Below are 20,583 nucleotides of genomic sequence, written 5' to 3'. Positions count from 1 at the left end.
TTCCCCTGGTCCTCACCTACCACCCCACCAGCCCCCGGGTCCAACATATTATTCTCCGTAACTTCTGCCACCTCCAACGGGATCCCATCACTAAGCACATCTTTCCCTCCCCCCCACCCTGCTTTCTGCAGGAATTGCTCCCTACGCGACTCCCTCGTCCATTCATCCCCCCCATCCCTCCCCACTGATCTCTCTCCTGGCACTTATCCTTGTAAGCGGAACAAGTGCTACACATGCCCTTACACTTCCTCCCTTACCACCATTCAGGGCCCCAAACAGTCCTTCCAGGTGAGGTGACACTTCACCTGTGAGTTGGCTGGGGTGATATACTGCGTCCGGTGCTCCCGATGTGGCCTTTTATATATTGGCGAGACCCGACGCAGACTGGGAGACCGCTTTACTGAACACCTACGCTCTGTCCGCCAGAGTAAGCAGGATCTCCCAGTGGCCACACATTTTAATTCCACATCCCATTCCCATTCTAACATGTCTATCCACGGCCTCCTCTACTGTAAAGATGAAGCCACACTCAGCTTGGAGGAACAACACCTTATATTCCGTCTGGGTAGCCTCCAACCTGATGGCATGAACATCGACTTCTCTAACTTCCGCTAATGCCCCACCTCCCCCTCGTACCCCATCTGTTATTTATTTTTATACACACATTCTTTCTCTCACTCTCCTTTTTCTCCCTCTGTCCCTCTCACTATACCCCTTGCCCATCCTCTGGGTTCCCCCCCACCCTTGTCTTTCTCCCCGGACCTCCTGTCCCATGATCCTCTCATATCCCCTTTGCCAATCACCTGTCCAGCTCTTGGCTCCATCCCTCCCCCTCCTGTCTTCTCCTATCATTTTGTATCTCCCCCTCCCCCTCCCACTTTCAAATCTCTTACTAACTCTTCCTTCAGTTAGTCCTGACAAAGGGTCTCGGCCCGAAACGTCGACTGTACCTCTTCCTAGAGATGCTGCCTGGCCTGCTGCATTCACCAGCAACTTTGATGTGTGTTGCTTCATCTTTAACTTTATGACTTTCGGAGATCAGTTCATCTTCTACTCACTTAACTATTCACAGTAACAGAAATTTTGACCGGGGTGCCCAAACTTCTCCATGCCACTGTAGATTAACAGTTCAGAATAATTAATTAACTCTTGTTATCAGCATGTTACACATTACCGGACATCACATACAAAAGGCTGAGTGTGGGTTTAGGCATCGATTGCCAGCACAGTCTGCCTCAGTACACCTGGTCTGCCCTCCTCCTGCTCAGACCATGGCTTTTGGGGACCTCCTGGAGATGGTTGGAGACCTGGGAAAGTTCCAAGCCATCTATGTCTTCCTGCTGTCGATACCATCCTTGTTCATGTCCTGCAACAATCTCCTCCAGAACTTCGTGGCCGCTGTCCCCGACCACCGGTGCAGGGTGCGGCTGGGAGGTGAGGATTCGAGGTACCTCAACGTGACAGAGGAGCCACTGAGGGAGGAGTTTCTCCGGGTGTTCCTGCCCATGGACCGGGAAGGGAGGCCGGACAAGTGCCGCATGTACACCTCCCCGCAGTGGCATCTCCTGGGCACCAACGAGACGCAGGGCAACGGGAGCCAACCTGACACACAGGAATGCACCGATGGGTGGGTGTACGACCACTCCCAGTTCACGTCGACAATCGTGACAGAGGTACGGCTGGTAATGCCCCTCTCACCAGAGACCCGGGTTCAATTCCCGACAGGCTCTGTAAGGAGATTGTCTATTCTCCCTGTGACCGCATGGGTTTCCTGCCACAGTTCAAAGACGTGTGGGTTAGTAGAGTAATTGGTCACACGGGTGTAATTGGGCGGCGCAGGGTTGCCGTGTCCTCAGTGACGGTCAGTTGTGCCCTTGTTTCGGCAGTGGGACCTCGTGTGTGATCGGAAGTCTCTGAAGCGGATGGTGCAGTCCATCTACATGGCCGGACTACTGATCGGAGCCAGTGTCCTGGGCAGACTGGCCGACAAGTAAGTTCAAAGTTCCAAGTATATTTATTATCAAAGTACAGTGGTGAGATTCGTCTTCTTGCTGGGAGCCACAGAAAGAGAATCCACAATAAAACCCCACAGCACAGTGACAGTCACACGTCCAAATCACTCAAAGGATAACATGCAGATGGGTTAACAAGTAATCTCTGAATAAACTCAGTGGATCAAACAGCATCAGGGGAGGGGAGGCAACTGCTGAATGAGAGTGTTTAACCTGCTGTGTGGTCTAACCAGAGTTTTACAGAGCTGCAACATTACCTCGAGCTGGATATTCAGACTGCTGAAGACCAAAACACTCTGCATCTTCTTAACCACCCTATCGGCTTTCAGGGATCTCTGGATGTGGACCCCACATGCCTATCTTAGAGTCTCTTGAATGCCCCTAATGTACCTGCCTCTACCACCACCCCAGGCAGGGCAATCCACACACCCACCACTTTCTGTGATAAACCTACCTTTGACATCCCCCCATACTTTCCTCCAATCTCCTTAAAATCATGCCCTCTTGTATTAGCCATTTCCACCCTGGGAAAAAGTTCTTGACTATCACTTGATTTGTGCCTCTTATCATCCTGTAAACCTCGATCAAGTCACCTCTCATCCGCCTTCGCTGCAAAAAGAAAATCTCCAGCTTGCTCAACCTCTCCTCATAACATACGCTCTCTAATCCAGGCAGCATCCTGGTAAATCTCCTCTGCACCCTCTCTAATCCAGGCAGCATCCTGGTGAATCTCCTCTGCACCCTCTTTAATCCAGGCAGCATCCTGGTAAATCTCCTCTGCACCCTCTCTAATCCAGGCAGCATCCTGGTAAATCTCCTCTGCACCCTCTCTAATCCAGGCAGCATCCTGGTAAATCTCCTCTGCACCCTCTCTAATCCAGGCAGCATCCTGGTAAATCTCCTCTGCACCCTCTCTAATCCAGGCAGCATCCTGGTGAATCTCCTCTGCACCCTCTCTAATCCAGGCAGCATCCTGGTGAATTTCCTCTGCACCCTCTCTAATCCAGGCAGCATCCTGGTAAACCTCCTCTGCACCCTCTCTAATCCAGGCAGCATCCTGGTAAATCTCCTCTGCACCCTCTCTAAAGCTTCCACATCCTTCCAATAATGAGGCGACCAGAATTGAACGCAGTACCGTGTGGTCCAACCAGGGTTTTATAGAGCTGCAAAATTACCTCACGGCTCTTGAATTCAATCCCCTGACTGATGAAGGCCAGCACACCAAAAGCCTTCTTAACCACCACATCAACATGTGCGGCAACTTTGAGGGAACTATGGACGTGGGGGACATGACTAATACCAGAGGTCACACTTTTAGGGTGATTATGAAAAGTATAAGGGGAGATAGAAAGAATAACTTTGGGCAAAGTGTATCACCTGCTTAGCAACGCCCCCCCCCCCCACCACACCGATCAGGGTCACTTGAAGCAGTGGGATCAGGTGGTGGATGGTCGTACGAGCAGCCGGTGCAGATCACAAGTCCTGGTTATGTGACCACTGACGCCAGGCAGACAATCTCTGAAGAGTATTGATAATGGCTGGGGTCACCCGTCTTGTAAAGACACTGCCCAGAAGAAGACAATGGCACACAACTTCTGTAGAAAAATTTGCCAAGAACAGTAATGGGCAAAGGTCATGATTGGCCACTTCATACAGCTTGGCAGATAATGACAGTGATGATAGGCAGGGCGGTGGATGTCGGAGGTAAGATTTTTTACACTGAAATACACGGCCTGGGTTGGGGCACAGGGAGATACATTCGAGGAGTTTCAGAAACTCTTAGATAGGCACATGGATAATAGAAAAACGGAGGGCAATGTGGGAGGAAAGGCTTAGATTGATCTTGGAGTGGGTTAAGGGTCAGTACAAAATGATGGCCAATAGGCCTGTACTGTGCTGTAATGTACTATGTCCTATGATGGATCAGACTCCTGGATGACATCAGTCAAACATCACACAGCCGTTCAAACATTAACCACATCACAAGGACCAGAGAGCCACTTACCGATGCTCTCCTGTAACTCCATGTCAGCATGGGCTCCTGTTCACTGGTGCTTACCCAATGCTTCTCGCCGTCAGGTATGGCCGCCAAACCCTGCTGCTATGGTCGCACTTCCTGGTCGCTGTGTCGGGGACGTGTGGAGCGTTCTCCTCCTCCTTCCCACTCTTCTGCTTCTGGAGATTTCTGTTGGGGTTTGGCTTGTCGGGTGTCATCAACAACACCATATCCCTCAGTGAGTAAACAGTTGGCTCAGAATAGAAGGACGGTCCTTAAAGACAGAGATGAGCCCGGATTTCTTCAGCCAGAGGGTGGCGAATCTGTGGAATTAGCGTTCACTTCCAGAGGGCTGGAATATAAAAGCAAGGTTAAAACCCTGAGAATTTATAAGGCATTGGTCACACCACACTTGGAGTGTTGCAAGAATTTTGGGACCTTAACTAAGAAAAGATGTGCTGACATTGGAGAGGGTCCAGATGATGTACAGAGAATGAACCCAGGAATGAAAGGGTTAATGTATGAGGGGTGTTTGGTGGTTCTGGGCCTGTACTCGCTTGAGTTTAGAAGAATGAGGGGGATCTCACTGAAACCTATCGAGTATTGAAAGGCTGAGATAGAGTGGGAAGGATGTTTCCAACAGTGTGAGACTCTTGGACCAAAGGGAACAGTCTGAGAATAGAGGGACATGCCTTTAGATTGGAGATGAGGAGGAATTTCTTTAGGAGAGGGTGGTGAATCTGTGGAATTAATTGTCACATAGATTGGAGATGAGGAGGAATTTCTTTAGGAGAGGGTGGTGAATCTGTGGAATTAATTGTCACAGTCAGCTGTGCAAGCCAAGTCGTTGGGTAGGGGTCTTCATTTGATAGGTTCTTCATTAGGCAGGGGGTTAAAGGTTACGGCGAGAAGTCGGAAAAATCGTTCAGAGTGAAAAACCAGCCTTCACTGAATGGGGAACAGACTCGACGGGCCAAGTGGCCTGATTCAATGGTTCAATGGTTCAATTTAATATTAGAGAATGTATACAGTATGCAACCTGAAAATTGTACTCTTACTCTTCGCAGACATCCACGAGACAGAGAAAAATCCTAAAGAATGAATGAGAGGAAACGTCAGAACCCCAAAGCTCCCCCTCCCTCCCACACACAAGAGGCAGCAAAAGCATCAACCCTCCCCTCCCCTCCCCCTCCTCGCTCCAGCAAAAAAATATCAACACCCACACCCCCTCACCAGCACAACCCAACATGCAAGCAGTCGCAAAGCCCCAGAGACCAACATCTAGACTCTGTAAACTCTCCCGTTCCTCAATCAGACTTTCTCTACTCGTGCACAAGGAGAACAGCCCGGCCCCTGTCACCAAAGTGTTGTCAAGTCAGAACAGAAAATGCCATTGTTATACAGAATTGACTCGCCATTACAGACCTTGGTAAACTGTGTAGTCAGATTCCTTCCTTGCAAGATCAATTGCCGTTCATAATAGAGGCATTAAAGTCAACAGAAACTGCAAGCTGACAAGCGATGATAATTTGAAGTTCGTAAAGCAATTGTGCCTTCCTTGGTGTGTGTGTTTCACAGCCTCATCTCATCCTTGTGAAATGTCTCCAGTCCCCTGCTGGACATAGTGGATTCTGGCCAGTGTAGGTGGACAGCACCCATAACACTCACAACTGGCACTTTTGGCCCTGATATTCTTAAAATTAGGGTGGCCAGGTGGAGATACATCTCTACCAAAGGAGGTGTTCCTTCCACTAACTGCAGGTTACTCTCGAACAAGGTGTGGCACCTGCTTTACCCCCTGATCAGGGTCAGGTGAAGCCATGCAAGCAGGTGGTATATCACAAGTCCTGGTTATGTGACAACTAACGTCAGGAAGAGTATTGATAATGGCTGCGGTCACCCGTCTTGTAAAGACACTGCCCAGAAGAAGACAATGGCAAACAACTTCTGTAGAAAAATTTGCTAAGACCGATCATGGTCATGGAAAGCTCATGATCACCCACATCATATCACACTAACAAATGAACGATTCTTCAAATATGCCTGTTCTTACCCAGTGAACCTTGTATAAATCTCTCCACTGTCTGGTCCTGTTGATAAGCAGATTGTATTCCACTCTATGTCAGTTGAATACGAGCCGATTCAGAATCAATACACAAAGCACTGGACAAACTCAATGGGTCAGACAGAATCTGCGAGGAGAGACGTTTCAAGCCGAGAGCTTTGAACTGGACTGAAAGGCTGGGGGTAACAAAGGGCTGGAATTGGTGGAATCAGATAGGAGAGGAGGGTGGACTGAAAGGTAAAGGGGAGGGGGGTGAGGAGGGCAGATGTCAACAGTGGGGGGCAAGGGACCTATAGGGATGATAGGCAGGTAGAGAGGGTGGAGGAGGGGAAAGAGGCGTGGACGGATTCCACTTTGATTAACATGCCATCTCTCTCCGCTTTCCACCCAGTGGTCGAATGGGTTCCAACCAGAGTTCGAACTCCTTCTACGATGATCCCTAACTTCAGTTACACGTCTGGCCAGCTCCTCCTGCCCGGGTTCGCTTACGCTTTCAAGGATTGGCGTTGGCTCCAGCTCTTGGTCTCCGTCCCATTCTTTGTCTTCTTCCTTTATTCCTGGTAAAGTCCAATGCCACTCGTCTCTTATTTACTCGAATTGCAAGTCACCACTGTTAGTCTGTCATATTTATTTCATTTAGAGCTACGACACAGTAAACAGCCAAACAGCCCCTTCCGGAACGACGGGCCCACAAGGCCCAGTTACACTCACGTGATAATTCGCCTACTAACTTCGGAGGAAACAGGATCACCTGGAGAAAATCCATGTGGCCACCGGGAGAATGTACATACAGCGGCGGGAATTGAACCTGGGTCTCTGGTAGCGTAACAGCGTAACGCCAACCACGACTATCTCGGTCCACTGGGAGCAGGGCAAAGGGAGAGTTTCAGGGGCGATAATGAAAATGGTTAAATAAACAAGGAATGATGACGTCAGGGCTTTATCGATCGACAGTGAGATTCCACGGAGCCGCGGATAATCAGAAATCCCGTGTCACTGTTAGGTAGGTTATCTGTGTAGAATACAGACACGGAGTATGTGTGTGAGGCCGGTGTTCTGTGCTCGGTGTCAGATGTGGGAAGTCCGGGAGACTCCCAGCCTCCCAGACGGCCATACCTATGCCAGGTGCGTCGAGCTGCAGCTCCTTAGGGACCGCGTTTGGTGACCTTCATCTGGTCAGGGAGAGTGAGGTGATAGATGGCAGCTATAAGCAAGAAGTCACAACGGGGCCACGGGAGACAGATAAGTGGGTCACAGTCAGGAGAGGGAAGGAAAGAGGCAGGTGCTAGAGAGTACCCCTGTGGCTGTCCCACTTAACAGTGAATACTCCTGTTTGAGTACTGTTGGGGGGGAACGGCCTACTTGGGGGAAGCAACAGTGGCTGCGCCTCTGGCACAGAGTCTGGCCCTGTGGCTCAGAAGGGGAGGGAAAGGAAGAGGATGGCAGCAGTGATAGGAGACTCTATAGTTAGAGGGTCAGATAGGCAATTCTGTGGACGCAGGAAAGAAACACGGATGGTAGTTTGCCTCCCAGATGCCAGGGTCCAGGATTTTTCTGATCATGTCCACGGTATCCTGAAGTGGGAAGGAGAACAGCCAGAGGTCGTGGTACATATTGGTACCAATGACATAGGTAGGAAAAGGGAGGAGGTTCTTGAAAACAGACTACAGGGAGTTAAGAAGGAAGTTGAAAAGCAGGATCACAAAGGTAGTAATCTTGGGATTACTGCCTGTGCCACGTGACAGTGCGTATAGGAATAGAATGAGGTGGAGGATAAATTCATGGCTGAGGGATTGGAGCAGGGGGCAGGGATTCAGGTTTCTGGATCACTGGGACCTCTTTTGGGGCAGGTGTGACCTGTACAAAAAGGACGGGTTGCACTTGAATCCCTGGGGGACCAATATCTTGACGGGGAGGTTTGCAAAGGCTGTGGGGAGAGTTTAAACTAGAATTGCTGGGGGGTGGGAAGCAAACTAAAGAGACAGAGGAAGAGGCGGTTGGCTCACAAACAGAGAAAGCTTGGAGACAGTGCGAGAGGAAGGAGAGGCAGGTGATAGAGAAGGGACACACTCAGACCGACGGTTTGAGATGTGTCTCTTTTAATGCAAGAAGTATTATGAACAAAGCGGATGAGCTTAGAGCGTGGATCAGTACTTGGAGCTATGATGTTGTGGCTATTACAGAGACTTGGATGGCTCAGGGGCAGGAAAGGTTACTTCGAGTGCCAGGCTTTAGATGTTTCAGAAAGGACAGGGAGGGAGGCAAAAGAGGTGGGGACGTGGCACTGTTGATCAGAGATAGTGTCACGGCTGCAGAAAAAGGGAAGTCATGGAGAGATTGTCTACAGAGTCTCTGTGGGTGGAAGTTACGAATAGGAAGGGGTTAATAACTCTACTGGGTGTTTTTTATAGACCACCCAATAGTAACAGGGACATCAACGAGCAGGACAGGATTAAAGAAAACCCAAATGCATTCTACAAGTACGTGAAGAGCAAGAGGACAAGATGTGACAGAATAGGACCAATCAAGTGTGACAGTGGATAAGTGTGTATGGAACCAGAGGAGATAGCAGAGGTACTTAATGAATATTTTGCTTCAGTATTCACTACGGAAAAGGATCTTGGCGGTTGTAGAGATGACTTTCAGCAGACTGAAAAGCTTGAGCATGTAGATATTAAGGAAGAGAATGTGCTGGAGCTTTTGGAAAGTAGCGAGTTGGATAAGTCACCGGGACCAAATGAGATGTACCCCAGGCTACTGTGGGAGCCAAGGGAGGAGATTGCTGAGCCTCAGGTGATGATCTTTGCATCAGCAATGGGAACAGGAGAGGTTCTGGAGGATTGGAGGGTTGCAGATGTTGTTCCCTTATCCAAGAAAGGGAGTAGAGATAGCCCAGGAAATTATAGACCAGTGATTCTTACTTCAGTCATTGGTAAGTTGATGGAGAAGATCCTGAGAGGCAGGATTTATGAACATTTGGAGAGGCATAATATGATTAGGAATAGTCTGCATGGCTTTGTCAAAGGCAGGTCATGCCTTACGAGCCTGACTGAATTTTCTGAGGATGTGTCTAAACACGTTGATGAAGGTAGAGCAGTAGATGTAGTGTATATGGATTTTAGCAAGGTGTTTGATAAGGTACCCCATGCAAGGCTTATTGAGAAAGTAAGGAGGCATGGGATCCAAGGGAACATTGCTTTGTGGATCCAGAACTGGCTTGCCCACAGAAGGCAGAGTGGTTGTAGACAGGTGATATTCTGCATGGAGGTTGGTCACCAGTGGTGTGCCTCAGGGATCTGCTCTGGGACCCCTGCTCTTCGTGATTTTTATAAATGACCTGGATGAGGAAGTGGAGGGATGGGTTAGTAAATTTGCTGATGACACAAAGGTTGGAGGTGTTGTGGATAGTGTGGAGGGCTGTCAGAGGTTACAGCGGGACATTGATAGGATGCAAAACTGGGCTGAGAAGTGGCAGATGGAGTTCAACCTCGATAAGTGTGAGGTGGTTCATTTTGGTAGGTCAAATATGATGGCAGAATATAGTATTAATGGTAAGACTCTTGGCAATGTGGAGGATCAGAGGGATCTTGGGGTCCGAGTCCATAGGACACTCAAAGCTGCTGCGCAGGTTGACTCTGTGGTTAAGAAGGCATTCGGTGCATTGGCCTTCATCAATTGTGGGATTGAGTTTAGGAGCCGAGAGGAAATGTTGCAGCTATACAGGACCCTGGTCAGACCCCACTTGGAGTACTGTGCTCAGTTCTGGTTGCCTATGTGGAAAATATAGAAAGGGTGAGAGGTGATTTATAAGGATGTTGCCTGGATTGGGGAGCATGCCTTATGAGAATAGATTGAGTGAACCCAGCCTTTTCTCCTTGGAGCGATGGAGGATGAGAGGTGACTTGATAGAGATGTACAAGATGATGAGAGGCATTGATCATGTGGATAGTCAGAGGCTTTTTCCCAGGGCTGAAATGGCTAGCACAAGAGGGCACAGTTACAAGGTGCTTGGAAATAGGTACAGAGGAGATGTCAGAGGTAAGTTTTCTACACAGAGAGTGGTGAGTGCATGTGATGGGCTGCCAGCAATGGTAGTGGATGCAGAAACGATACGGTCTTTTAAGAGACTCCTGAATAGGTACATGGAGCTCAGAAAAATAGAGGGCTATGTGTAATTTCTAAAGTAAGGACATGTCCAGCATGGCATTGTGGGCTGAAGGGCCTGTATTATGCTATATGTTTTCTATGTTTCTATGTCCTACTGTGTTCAGTTTAAATACTGTGGCCCCATTTCCCAAACTCCCTTTAAATACAGGGGCCCCATTTCCCACTCTCCCTTTAAATACCAGACCCCATTTCCCACTCTCCCTTTAAATACCAGACCCCATTTCCCACTCTCCCTTTAAATACAAGGACCCCATTTCCCACTCTCCCTTTAAATACTGGGGCCCCATTTCCCACTCTCCCTTTAAATACTGGGGCCCCGTTTCCCACTCTCCCTTTAAATACTGGGGCCCCATTTCCCACTCTCCCTTTAAATACTGGGGTCCCATTTCCCACTCTCCCTTTAAATACTGGGGCCCCATTTCCCACTCTCCTGTTAAATACTGGGGCCCCATTTCCCACGCCTCCTTTAAACACCGGGGCCCCATTTCCCACTCTCCCTTTAAATACTGGGGCCCCATTTCCCACGCCTCCTTTAAACACCGGGGCCCCATTTCCCACTCTCCTGTTAAATACCAGGGCCCCATTTCCCACTCTCCCTTTAAAAAACGGGACCCCATTTCCCACTCTCCCTTTAAATACTGGGGCCCCATTTCCCACTCTCCCTTTAAATACTGGGACCCCATTTCCCACTCTCCCTTTAAATTCCGGGGCCCCATTTCCCACCCTGCCTTTAAATACTGTGGCCCCATTTCCCACTCTCCCTTTAAATACTGGGACCCCATTTCCCACTCTCCTTTGAAATCCTGTGGCCGCATTTTCCACTCTCCCTTTAAACACCAGGGCCGCATTTCCCACTCTCCCTTTAAATACCAGACCCCATTTCCCACTCTCGCTTTAAATACTGTGGCCCCATTTCCCACTCTCCCTTTAAACACCGGAGCCCCATTTCCCACTCTCACTTTAAATACTGTGGCCCCATTTCCCACTCTCCCTTTAAATACTGTGCCCCATTTCCCACTCTCCCTTTAAATACTGTGGCCCCATTTCCCACTCTCCCTTTAAACACCGGAGCCCCATTTCCCACTCTCACTTTAAATACTGTGGCCCCATTTCCCACTCTCCCTTTAAACACTGTGCCCCATTTCCCACTCTCCCTTTAAATACTGTGGCCCCATTTCCCACTCTCCCTTTAAATACTGTGGCCCCATTTCCCACTTTCCTCTTAAATACCAGGACCCCATTTCCCACTCTCCTTTTAAATACTGTGGCCCCATTTCCCACCCTGACTTTAAATACTGGGACCCCATTTCCCACTCTCCCTTTAAACACCAGGGCCCCTTTTCCCACTCTCCCTTTAAACACTGTGGCCCCATTTCCCACTCTCCCTTTAAATATTGTGGCCCCATTTCCCACTTTCCCCTTAAATACCAGGACCCCATTTCCCACTCTCCTTTTAAATACTGTGGCCCCATTTCCCACCCTGACTTTAAACACTGTGGCCCCATTTCCCACTCTCCCTTTAAATACCAGACCCCATTTCCCACTCTCCCTTTAAATACTGGGGCCCCAATTCCCACTCTCCCTTTAAATACTGGGGCCCTATTTCCCACTCTCCCTTTAAATACTGTGGCCCCATTTCCCACACTCCCTTTAAATTCCGGGGCCCCATTTCCCACTGTCCCTTTAAATACCGGGGCCCCAATTCCCACTCTCCTTTTAAATACTGTGGCCGCATTTTCCACTCTCCCTTTAAATTCTGTGGTCCCATTTCCCACTCTCCCTTTAAATACTGGGGCCCCATTTTCCACGCCTCCTTTAAACACCGGGGCCCCATTTCCCACTCTCCTGTTAAATACCAGGGCCCCATTTCCCACTCTCCCTTTAAAAAACGGGACCCCATTTCCCACTCTCCCTTTAAATACTGGGGCCCCATTTCCCACTCTCCCTTTAAATACTGGGACCCCATTTCCCACTCTCACTTTAAATACTGTGGTCCCATTTCCCACTCTCTTTATAAATACTATGGCCCCATTTCCCACTCGCCCTTTAAATACTGTGGTCCCATTTTCCACTCCCCTGTTAAATACTGGGACCCAATTTCCCACTCTCACTTTAAACACCAGGGCCCCATTTCCCACTCTCACTTTAATTACTGTGACCCCATTTCCCACTCTCCCTTTAAATACTGTGGTCCCATTTCCCACTCTCCCTTTAAAAACCGGGACCCGATTTCCCACTCTCCCTTTAAATACTGTGGTCCCATTTCCCACTCTCCCTTTAAAAACCGGGACCCCATTTCCCACTCTCCCTTTAAATACTGTGGTCCCATTTCCCACTCTCCCTTTAAAAACCGGGACTCCATTTCCCACTCTCTCTTTAAATACTGTGGCCCCATTTCCCACTCTCTCTTTAAATACCAGGGCCCCATTTCCCACTCTCCCTTTAAATACTGGGGCCCCGTTTCCCACTCTCCCTTTAAATACCAGGGCCCCATTTCCCACTCTCCCTTTAAAAACCGGGATCCCATTTCCCACTCTCCCTTTAAATACTGTGGCCCCATTTCCCACTCTCCCTTTAAATACCAGGTCCCCATTTCCCACTCTCCCTTTAAACACCGGGGCCCCATTTCCCACTCTCCCTTTAAATACTGGGACCCCATTTCCCACTCTCCTTTTAAATACTGTGGCCCCATTTCCCACTCTCCCTTTAAATACTGTGGCCCCATTTCCCACTCTCCCTTTAAATACTGGGACCCCATTTCCCACTCTCCTTTTAAATACTGTGGCCCCATTTCCCACTCTCCTTTTAAATACCGGGACCCCATTTCCCAATCTCCCTTTAAATACTGTGGCCCCATTTCCCACTCTCCCTTTAAAAATGTGGCCCCATTTCCCACTCTCCCTTTAAACACCGAACACCATTTCCCACTCTGCCTTTAAACACCGAACCCCATTTCCCACTCTCCCTTTAAATACTGTGGCCCCATTTCCCCCTCTCCCTTTAAATACTGTGGCCCCATTTCCCACTCTCCCTTTAAATACTGGGACCCCATTTCCCACTCTCCTTTTAAATACCGGGACCCCATTTCCCAATCTCCCTTTAAATACTGGACCCCATTTCCCACTCTCCTTTTAAATACTGGGGCCTCATTTCGCACTCTCCCTTTAAATACCAGGACCCCATTTCCCTCTCTCCCTTTAAATACTGTGGCCCCATTTCCCACTCTCCCTTTAAATACCAGGACCCCATTTCCCACTCTCCCATTAAACACTGTGGCCCCATTTCCCACTCTCCTTTTAAAAACCGGGACCCAATTTCCCACTCTCCTTTGAAATCCTGTGGCCGCATTTTCCACTCTCCCTTTAAATACTGTGGCCCCATTTCCCACTCTCCTGTTAAATACTGGGGCCCCATTTCCCACGCCTCCTTTAAACACCGGAGCCCCATTTCCCACTCTCCCTTTAAAAACCGGGACCCCATTTCCCACTCTCCCTTTAAATACTGGGGCCCCATTTCCCACTCTCCCTGTAAATACCAGGGCCCCATTTCCCACTCTCCCTTTAAAAACCGGGACCCCATTTCCCACTCTCCCTTTAAATACTGGGGCCCCATTTCCCACTCTCCCTTTAAATAGCAGGGCCCCATTTCCCACTCTCCCATTAAACACCGGGGCCCCATTTCCCTCTCTCCCTTTAAACACTGTGGCCCCATTTCCCACTCTCCCTTTAAACACCAAACCCCATTTCCCACTCTGCCTTTAAACACCGAACCCCATTTCCCACTCTCCCATTAAACACCGGAGCCCCATTTCCAACTTTCCCTTTAAATATTGTGGCCCCATTTCCCACTCTCCCTTTAAACACCAAACCCCATTTCCCACTCTGCCTTTAAACACCGAACCCCATTTCCCACTGTCCCTTTAAATACTGGGGCCCCATTTCCCACTCTCCCTGTAAATACCAGGGCCCCATTTCCCACTCTCCCTTTAAAAACCGAGACCCCATTTCCCACTCTCCCTTTAAATACTGGGGCCCCATTTCCCACTCTCCCTTTAAATACCAGGGCCCCATTTCCCACTCTCCCTTTAAAAACTGGGACCCCATTTCCCACTCTCCCTTTAAATACTGTGGCCCCATTTCCCACTCTCCCTTTAAATAGCAGGGCCCCATTTCCCACTCTCCCTTTAAAAACCGGGACCCCATTTCCCACTCTCCCATTAAACACCGGGGCCCCATTTCCCTCTCTCCCTTTAAATACTGTGGCCCCATTTCCCACTCTCCCTTTAAACACCAAACCCCATTTCCCACTCTGCCTTTAAACACCGAACCCCATTTCCCACTCTCCCATTAAACACCGGGGCCCCATTTCCCACTTTCCCTTTAAATACTGTGGCCCCATTTCCCACTCTCCCTTTAAACACCAAACCCTATTTCCCACTCTGCCTTTAAACACCGAACCCCATTTCCCACTCTCCCATTAAACACCGGGGCCCCATTTCCCACTTTCCCTTTAAATACTGTGGCCCCATTTCCCACTCTCCTTTTAAATACTGTGGCCCCATTTCCCACTCTCCTTTTAAATACCGGGACCCCATTTCCCAATCTCCCTTTAAATACTGTGGCCCCATTTCCCACCCTCCCTTTAAACACTGTTGCCCCATTTCCCACTCTCCTTTTAAACACCGAACCCCATTTCCCACTCTCTCTTTAAATACTGTGGCCCCATTTCCCACTCTCCCTTTAAACACTGTGGCCCCATTTCCCACTCTCCTTTTAAATACCGGGACCCCATTTCCCAATCTCCCTTTAAATACTGTGGCCCCATTTCCCACTCTCCCTTTAAACACTGTTGCCCCATTTCCCACTCTCCCTTTAAACACCGAACCCCATTTCCCACTCTGCCTTTAAACACCGAACCCCATTTCCCACTCTCCCTTTAAATACTGTGGCCCCATTTCCCACTCTCCCTTTAAACACTGTGGCCCTATTTCCCACTCTCCCTTTAAATACTGTGGCCCCATTTCCCACTCTCCCTTTAAACACTGTGGCCCCATTTCCCACTCTCCTTTTAAACACCGAACCCCATTTCCCACTCTCCCTTTAAATACTGTGGCCCCATTTCCCACTCTCCCTTTAAATACTGTGGTGCCATTTCCCACTCTCCCTTTAAATACTGTGGCCCCATTTCCCACTCTCCTGTTAAATAATGGGGCCCCATTTCCCACGCCTCCTTTAAACACCGGGGCCCCATTTCCCACTCTCCCTTTAAATACTATGGTCCCATTTCTCACTCTCCTTTTAAATACCGGGACCCCATTTCCCACTCTCCCTTTAAATACTGGACCCCATTTCCCACTCTCCTGTTAAATAATGGGGCCCCATTTCCCACTCTCCCTTTAAATACTGGACCCCATTTCCCACTCTCCCTTTAAATACTGTGGCCCCATTTCCCACTCTCCCTTTAAACACTGTGGCCCTATTTCCCACTCTCCCTTTAAATACTGTGGCCCCATTTCCCACTCTCCCTTTAAACACTGTGGCCCCATTTCCCACTCTCCTTTTAAACACCGAACCCCATTTCCCACTCTCCCTTTAAATACTGTGGCCCCATTTCCCACTCTCCCTTTAAATACTGTGGTGCCATTTCCCACTCTCCCTTTAAATACTGTGGCCCCATTTCCCACTCTCCTGTTAAATAATGGGGCCCCATTTCCCACGCCTCCTTTAAACACCGGGGCCCCATTTCCCACTCTCCCTTTAAATACTATGGTCCCATTTCTCACTCTCCTTTTAAATACCGGGACCCCATTTCCCACTCTCCCTTTAAATACTGGACCCCATTTCCCACTCTCCTGTTAAATAATGGGGCCCCATTTCCCACGCCTCCTTTAAACACCGGGGCCCCATTTCCCACTCTCCCTTTAAATACTATGGTCCCATTTCTCACTCTCCTTTTAAATACCGGGACCCCATTTCCCACTCTCCCTTTAAATACTGGACCCCATTTCCCACTCTCCTTTTAAATACTGGGGCCCCATTTCGCACTTTAAATACCAGGACCCCATTTCCCACTTTCCTTTTAAATACTGTGGCTCCATTTCCCACTCTCCCTTTAAAAACAGGGACCCAATTTCCCACTCTTACTTTAAATACTGTGTCCCCATTTCCCACTCTCCTTTTAAATACCGGGACCCCATTTCCCACTCTCCCTTTAAATACTGTGGCTTCATTTCCCACTCTCCCTTTAAATACTGTGGCCCCATTTCCCACCCTGACTTTAAACACTGTGGCCCCATTTCCCACTCTCCCTTTAAATACCGGGGCCTAAATTTGACCACCAGCCCTGGTAAGGCGTTCCACACACCCACTATTCTCTGTGTAAGACACCTACCTCTGACATCACCCCCGATACTTTTCTCCAGTCACCTTCAAATCATGCCCCCTCGTATTACCCATTTCCACCCTGGGAAAAAGTCTCTGGCTGTCCACTCGGTCTGTGCCTCTTATCATCTTGTACACTTCTATCAAGTCACCTCCCATCCTTTGTTGCTCCAAAGTGTAAAGCCCGAGCTCACTCAACCTCTCCTCACAAGATATGCTCTCCAATCCAGGCAGCATCCTGGTAAATCTCCTCTGCACCCTCTTTAAAGCTTCCACATCTTTTCTGTAATGAGGTGACCAGAACTGAACACAATACTCCCAGTGTGGTCTGACCAGGGTTTTATAGAGCTGTAACATTACCTCACAGCTCTTGAACTCAATCCCCTGACTAATGAAGGCCAACACAACAAACACCTTCTTAACCACCCTATCAACTTGTGCGGCAGCTTTGTAGGGTTGAACAACGTGCATCCAAGATCCCTCGGTTCCTCCACACTGCTCAGCACTCTGTCATTAACCCTCTCTTCTGTCTTCAAAAGTCGACTTTCCAAAGTGAATCACTTTACACTTTTCCAGACCAAACTCCATCTGCCACTTCTTGGCCCAGCTCTGCATACTGACAATATTCCATTGTAACCTATGATAACCTTCAACACTGTCCACAACTGCACCAACCAGCCCCAATTCAGCTGGAGTCCTGATCATACATCTGTGATTTTCTGCACACGTTATTCCAGCTGTGAGCTCTCAGAGAAAAGTCTCAGAAAGTACTCTACCTTGGAAAGGGCGGGGGGAGGGGGTAGAATTGACAAATAATAGCACAAAGCTGTTCTCAACCAGCTTTGATGTCCTGTTACTTCAGAGTTCAAACTAAACATATTATCCAAGCAAGTATACAGTCCTTCACCAGACACTACCCTGAGATTCATTTCCTTGCAGGCATTTACAATAGAAGTTATCAAAAACTTTACATAACAAAGATTGAACCACAACCCATGTCCAAAAGAAGACTAATGGTGCATATAAGATCAATAATGTTGAGAACAGGAGCTGCAGAGACTTGGAAGTGAGCCCATTGGGTGAGGAAGCACTTCAGTGTTGTACTGTGTGAAGTTCTCCAGGATGGAGCAGGAGCCGGATGGTTAGGGGGTAATAACTGTTCCTGAACCTGGTGGGAACTGAGGCTCCTGTACCTCCCAACCGATGGTGGTAGTGAAAAGTGGGCATGGCCTGGACAGTTGGCGTCTTCAATGATGGACGCTGCCTACTTGTCTTGTAGATGTACTCAGTGGTGTCAGAGTCAGAGAACACTACAATAAAGAAACAGGCTCTTCAGCACATCTATCCTGTACTGAATATTATTCTGCCTGGTCCCTTCGACCTACACCTGGACCATAACCCTCCAGACGCCTCCCATCCAAACGTCTCTTAAGTGTTGCAATCAAACCCGTATCCCCCACTTCCGCTGGCAGCTTGCTCCACCCTCTGAGTGAAGAAGTTCCCCCTCATGTTGCCCTTAAATATTTCACCTTTCACCCTTAATCCATGAACTTCAGTTGTGGTCCCAGCTAAACACAGTGGAAAAGGCCTGCTGGCAATTACCCTATCTATACCCCTCACAATTTTGCGTACCTCTATCCGATCTCCCCTCATTCTCCTATTCTCCAGGAAATAATGTCCTAACCTATTCAGCCTTCCCCTATAACACAAGTCCTGGCAACATCCTGCACTCTTTCAATCAACCTGCAATGAGTTATCATCCTTGCTGTCACAGGTGGCTCTCAGAGTCGGCCCGATGGCTCATCGTGAACGGCAAGGAACACATTGCTCTAAAGCAGCTGAAGAGGGTGGCGAAGATTAACGGTCGGGAGGCAGAAGGGGAGAGACTCACTGTTGAAGTAAGCACCATTCTCGGAAACAGATCATACTGGTGTTTGTGATCTGGCACTCCATGGCACCTTAACTCCGGCAGTCAGCCGCTGTTTGATGGCCCGGTAGTGTAGTAGTTTGTGCAACGATTTTCAGAGATGGTGATCTGCATTTGATTCATGCCGCTGTCTGTGAAGAATCCTCCCTGTAACTCTGCGGGTTTCCTCCGGGAGTTCCAGTTTCCTCCCACATCCCAACGACGTACAGGTGTATTGTGGGTATGTTACATTGGCGCCAGTTCAGTGAAACGCATTGTTTGCATCAATGACCAACACAATCAAAACAAGTGTCGCCACGCTTCCCGTGCCAACATAGCACGCCCACAACTCACTACCCCTAACCCATACTGCTCTGTAATGTGTGAAGTAACCGGAGCACCCAGAGAAAACTCCATCCATAGACGCTGCCTGACCTGCAGATTTCCTCCAACATTTCGTGTAGAGCAATGACTATGTTTGCATTTTTTGTTCTGTCTGACACCACGTGTTCCACAGATTCTCAAGGCGAGTGTGGAGAGTGACCAGCTCGCTGCCAAGAAACAGAGTGTGTTTGATCTGTTCCGGACACCAATAATGCGACGGATCAGCTGTTGTACGATGGTGGTTTGGTGAGTGAACTTCTTTATCCTTGGACCTGGACATTGGACATCGAACCTATGAAAAGTGCGGCACTACTTGTTTTATTTCTGCTTTTGCACCACTTATTTGGTTTATCTAATTCACAATTTTTTTCTATTATTATGTATGGCACTGTACTGCTGCTGCAAAGACAACAAATTTCACAACATATGCTGGTGATATTAAACCTGATTTTGAATCTGAGTTCTCCCTGTTTTTGAGTAAAAGAGAGGGTAATGTAGGAATGGGTTCCAGAGCAGGTTTATTGACAATGTCAGCAAGGTGGGGGGGGGTGGTGGGAATGAAGTGAGACACTGGGAGGTGATAGGTGAGACCAGGTGAGGGGGAAGGTGGGTGGGTGGGGGAGATGGGGGATGAAGTGAGACACTGGGAGGTGATAGGTGAGACCAGGTGAGGGGGAAGGTGGGTGGGTGGGGGAGAGGGGGGATGAAGTGAGACACTGGGAGGTGATAGGTGAGACAAGGTGAAGGGGAAGGTGGGTGGGGAGAGGGAGAGGGGGCATGAAGTGAGACACTCAGACGTGATGGGTGATACCAGGTGAGGGGGAAGGAATGGGTGGGGGAGAGGGGGGACGAAGTGAGACACTGGGAGGAGATAGGTGAGACCAGGGGAGGGGGAAGGTGGGAGAGAGGGGGCATGATGTGAGACACTGGGACGTGATGGGTGAGACCAGGTGAGGGGGAAGGAGTGGGTGGTGGAGAGGGGGGATGAAGTGAGACACTGGGAGGTGATAGGTGAGACCAGGTGAGGAGGAAGTTGAGTGGGGAGAGGGAGAGGGGGCATGAAGTGAGACACTGGGAGGTGACAGATCAGACCATGTGAGGGGGAAGGTGGGTGGGTGGGGGAGCGAGGGGATGAAGTGAGAGACTGGGAGGTGATAGGTGAGGGGGAAGGTGGGTGAGGGAGAGGGGGGATGAAGTGAGACACTGGGAGGTGATAGGTGAGACCAGGTGACGGGGAAGGTGGGTGGGGGAGAGGGGGGATGAAGTGAGATACTGGGAGATGATGGGGGACACCAGGTGAGGGGGAAGGTGGGTGGGTGGAGGAGAGGGGAGATGAAGTGAGACACTGGGAGGTAATGGGTGAGAACATGTGAGGGAGAAGCTGGGTGGGTGGGGGAGAGTGGGGATGAAGTGAGACACTGGGAAGTGATAAGTGAGAACAGTTAAGGGGAAAGGAAGGTGGGTGGGGGAGTGGAGGGATGAAGTGATACATTGGGAGGTGATAGGTGAGACCAGGTGAGGGGGAAGGTGGGTGGGTGGGGGAGAGAGGGGATGAAGTGAGACACTGGGAGGTGATAGGTGAGACCAGGTGAGGGGGATGATGGGTGGGTGGGGAAGAGGGTGGATGAAATGAGACACTGGGAGGTGATAGTTGAGACCAGGTGAGGGGGAAG

The 20,583-nt window shown here is 49.3% G+C and overlaps 1 protein-coding gene across 2 annotated transcripts in view; it reads left to right on the top strand.

Moving 5' to 3' along the window:
- The first annotated feature begins 1,229 nt into the window (after positions 1-1,229).
- LOC134339594 (solute carrier family 22 member 6-A-like) overlaps positions 1,230-20,583 on the top strand; it is a 71,658-nt gene continuing 52,304 nt past the window's right edge. Inside the window, exons 1-6 of one of the 2 annotated variants that reach the window (XM_063036239.1) lie at positions 1,230-1,434; positions 1,887-1,990; positions 4,092-4,246; positions 6,465-6,633; positions 18,395-18,518; positions 19,044-19,156. In XM_063036239.1, the coding sequence (XP_062892309.1) occupies positions 1,330-1,434; positions 1,887-1,990; positions 4,092-4,246; positions 6,465-6,633; positions 18,395-18,518; positions 19,044-19,156 (770 nt within the window). In that variant the 5' untranslated portion in view covers positions 1,230-1,329. Of the gene's footprint in view, positions 1,674-1,886; positions 1,991-4,091; positions 4,247-6,464; positions 6,634-18,394; positions 18,519-19,043; positions 19,157-20,583 lie in introns of both variants that reach the window. The other variant, XM_063036238.1, reaches the window with a different exon arrangement.

The sequence above is a fragment of the Mobula hypostoma genome, chromosome 30 (assembly GCF_963921235.1).
Source record: "Mobula hypostoma chromosome 30, sMobHyp1.1, whole genome shotgun sequence".
NCBI lineage: Eukaryota > Metazoa > Chordata > Chondrichthyes > Myliobatiformes > Myliobatidae > Mobula > Mobula hypostoma.
The sequence above is the reverse complement of the archived record's forward strand: the minus strand, read 5'-3'. Positions and strand labels throughout refer to the sequence as shown.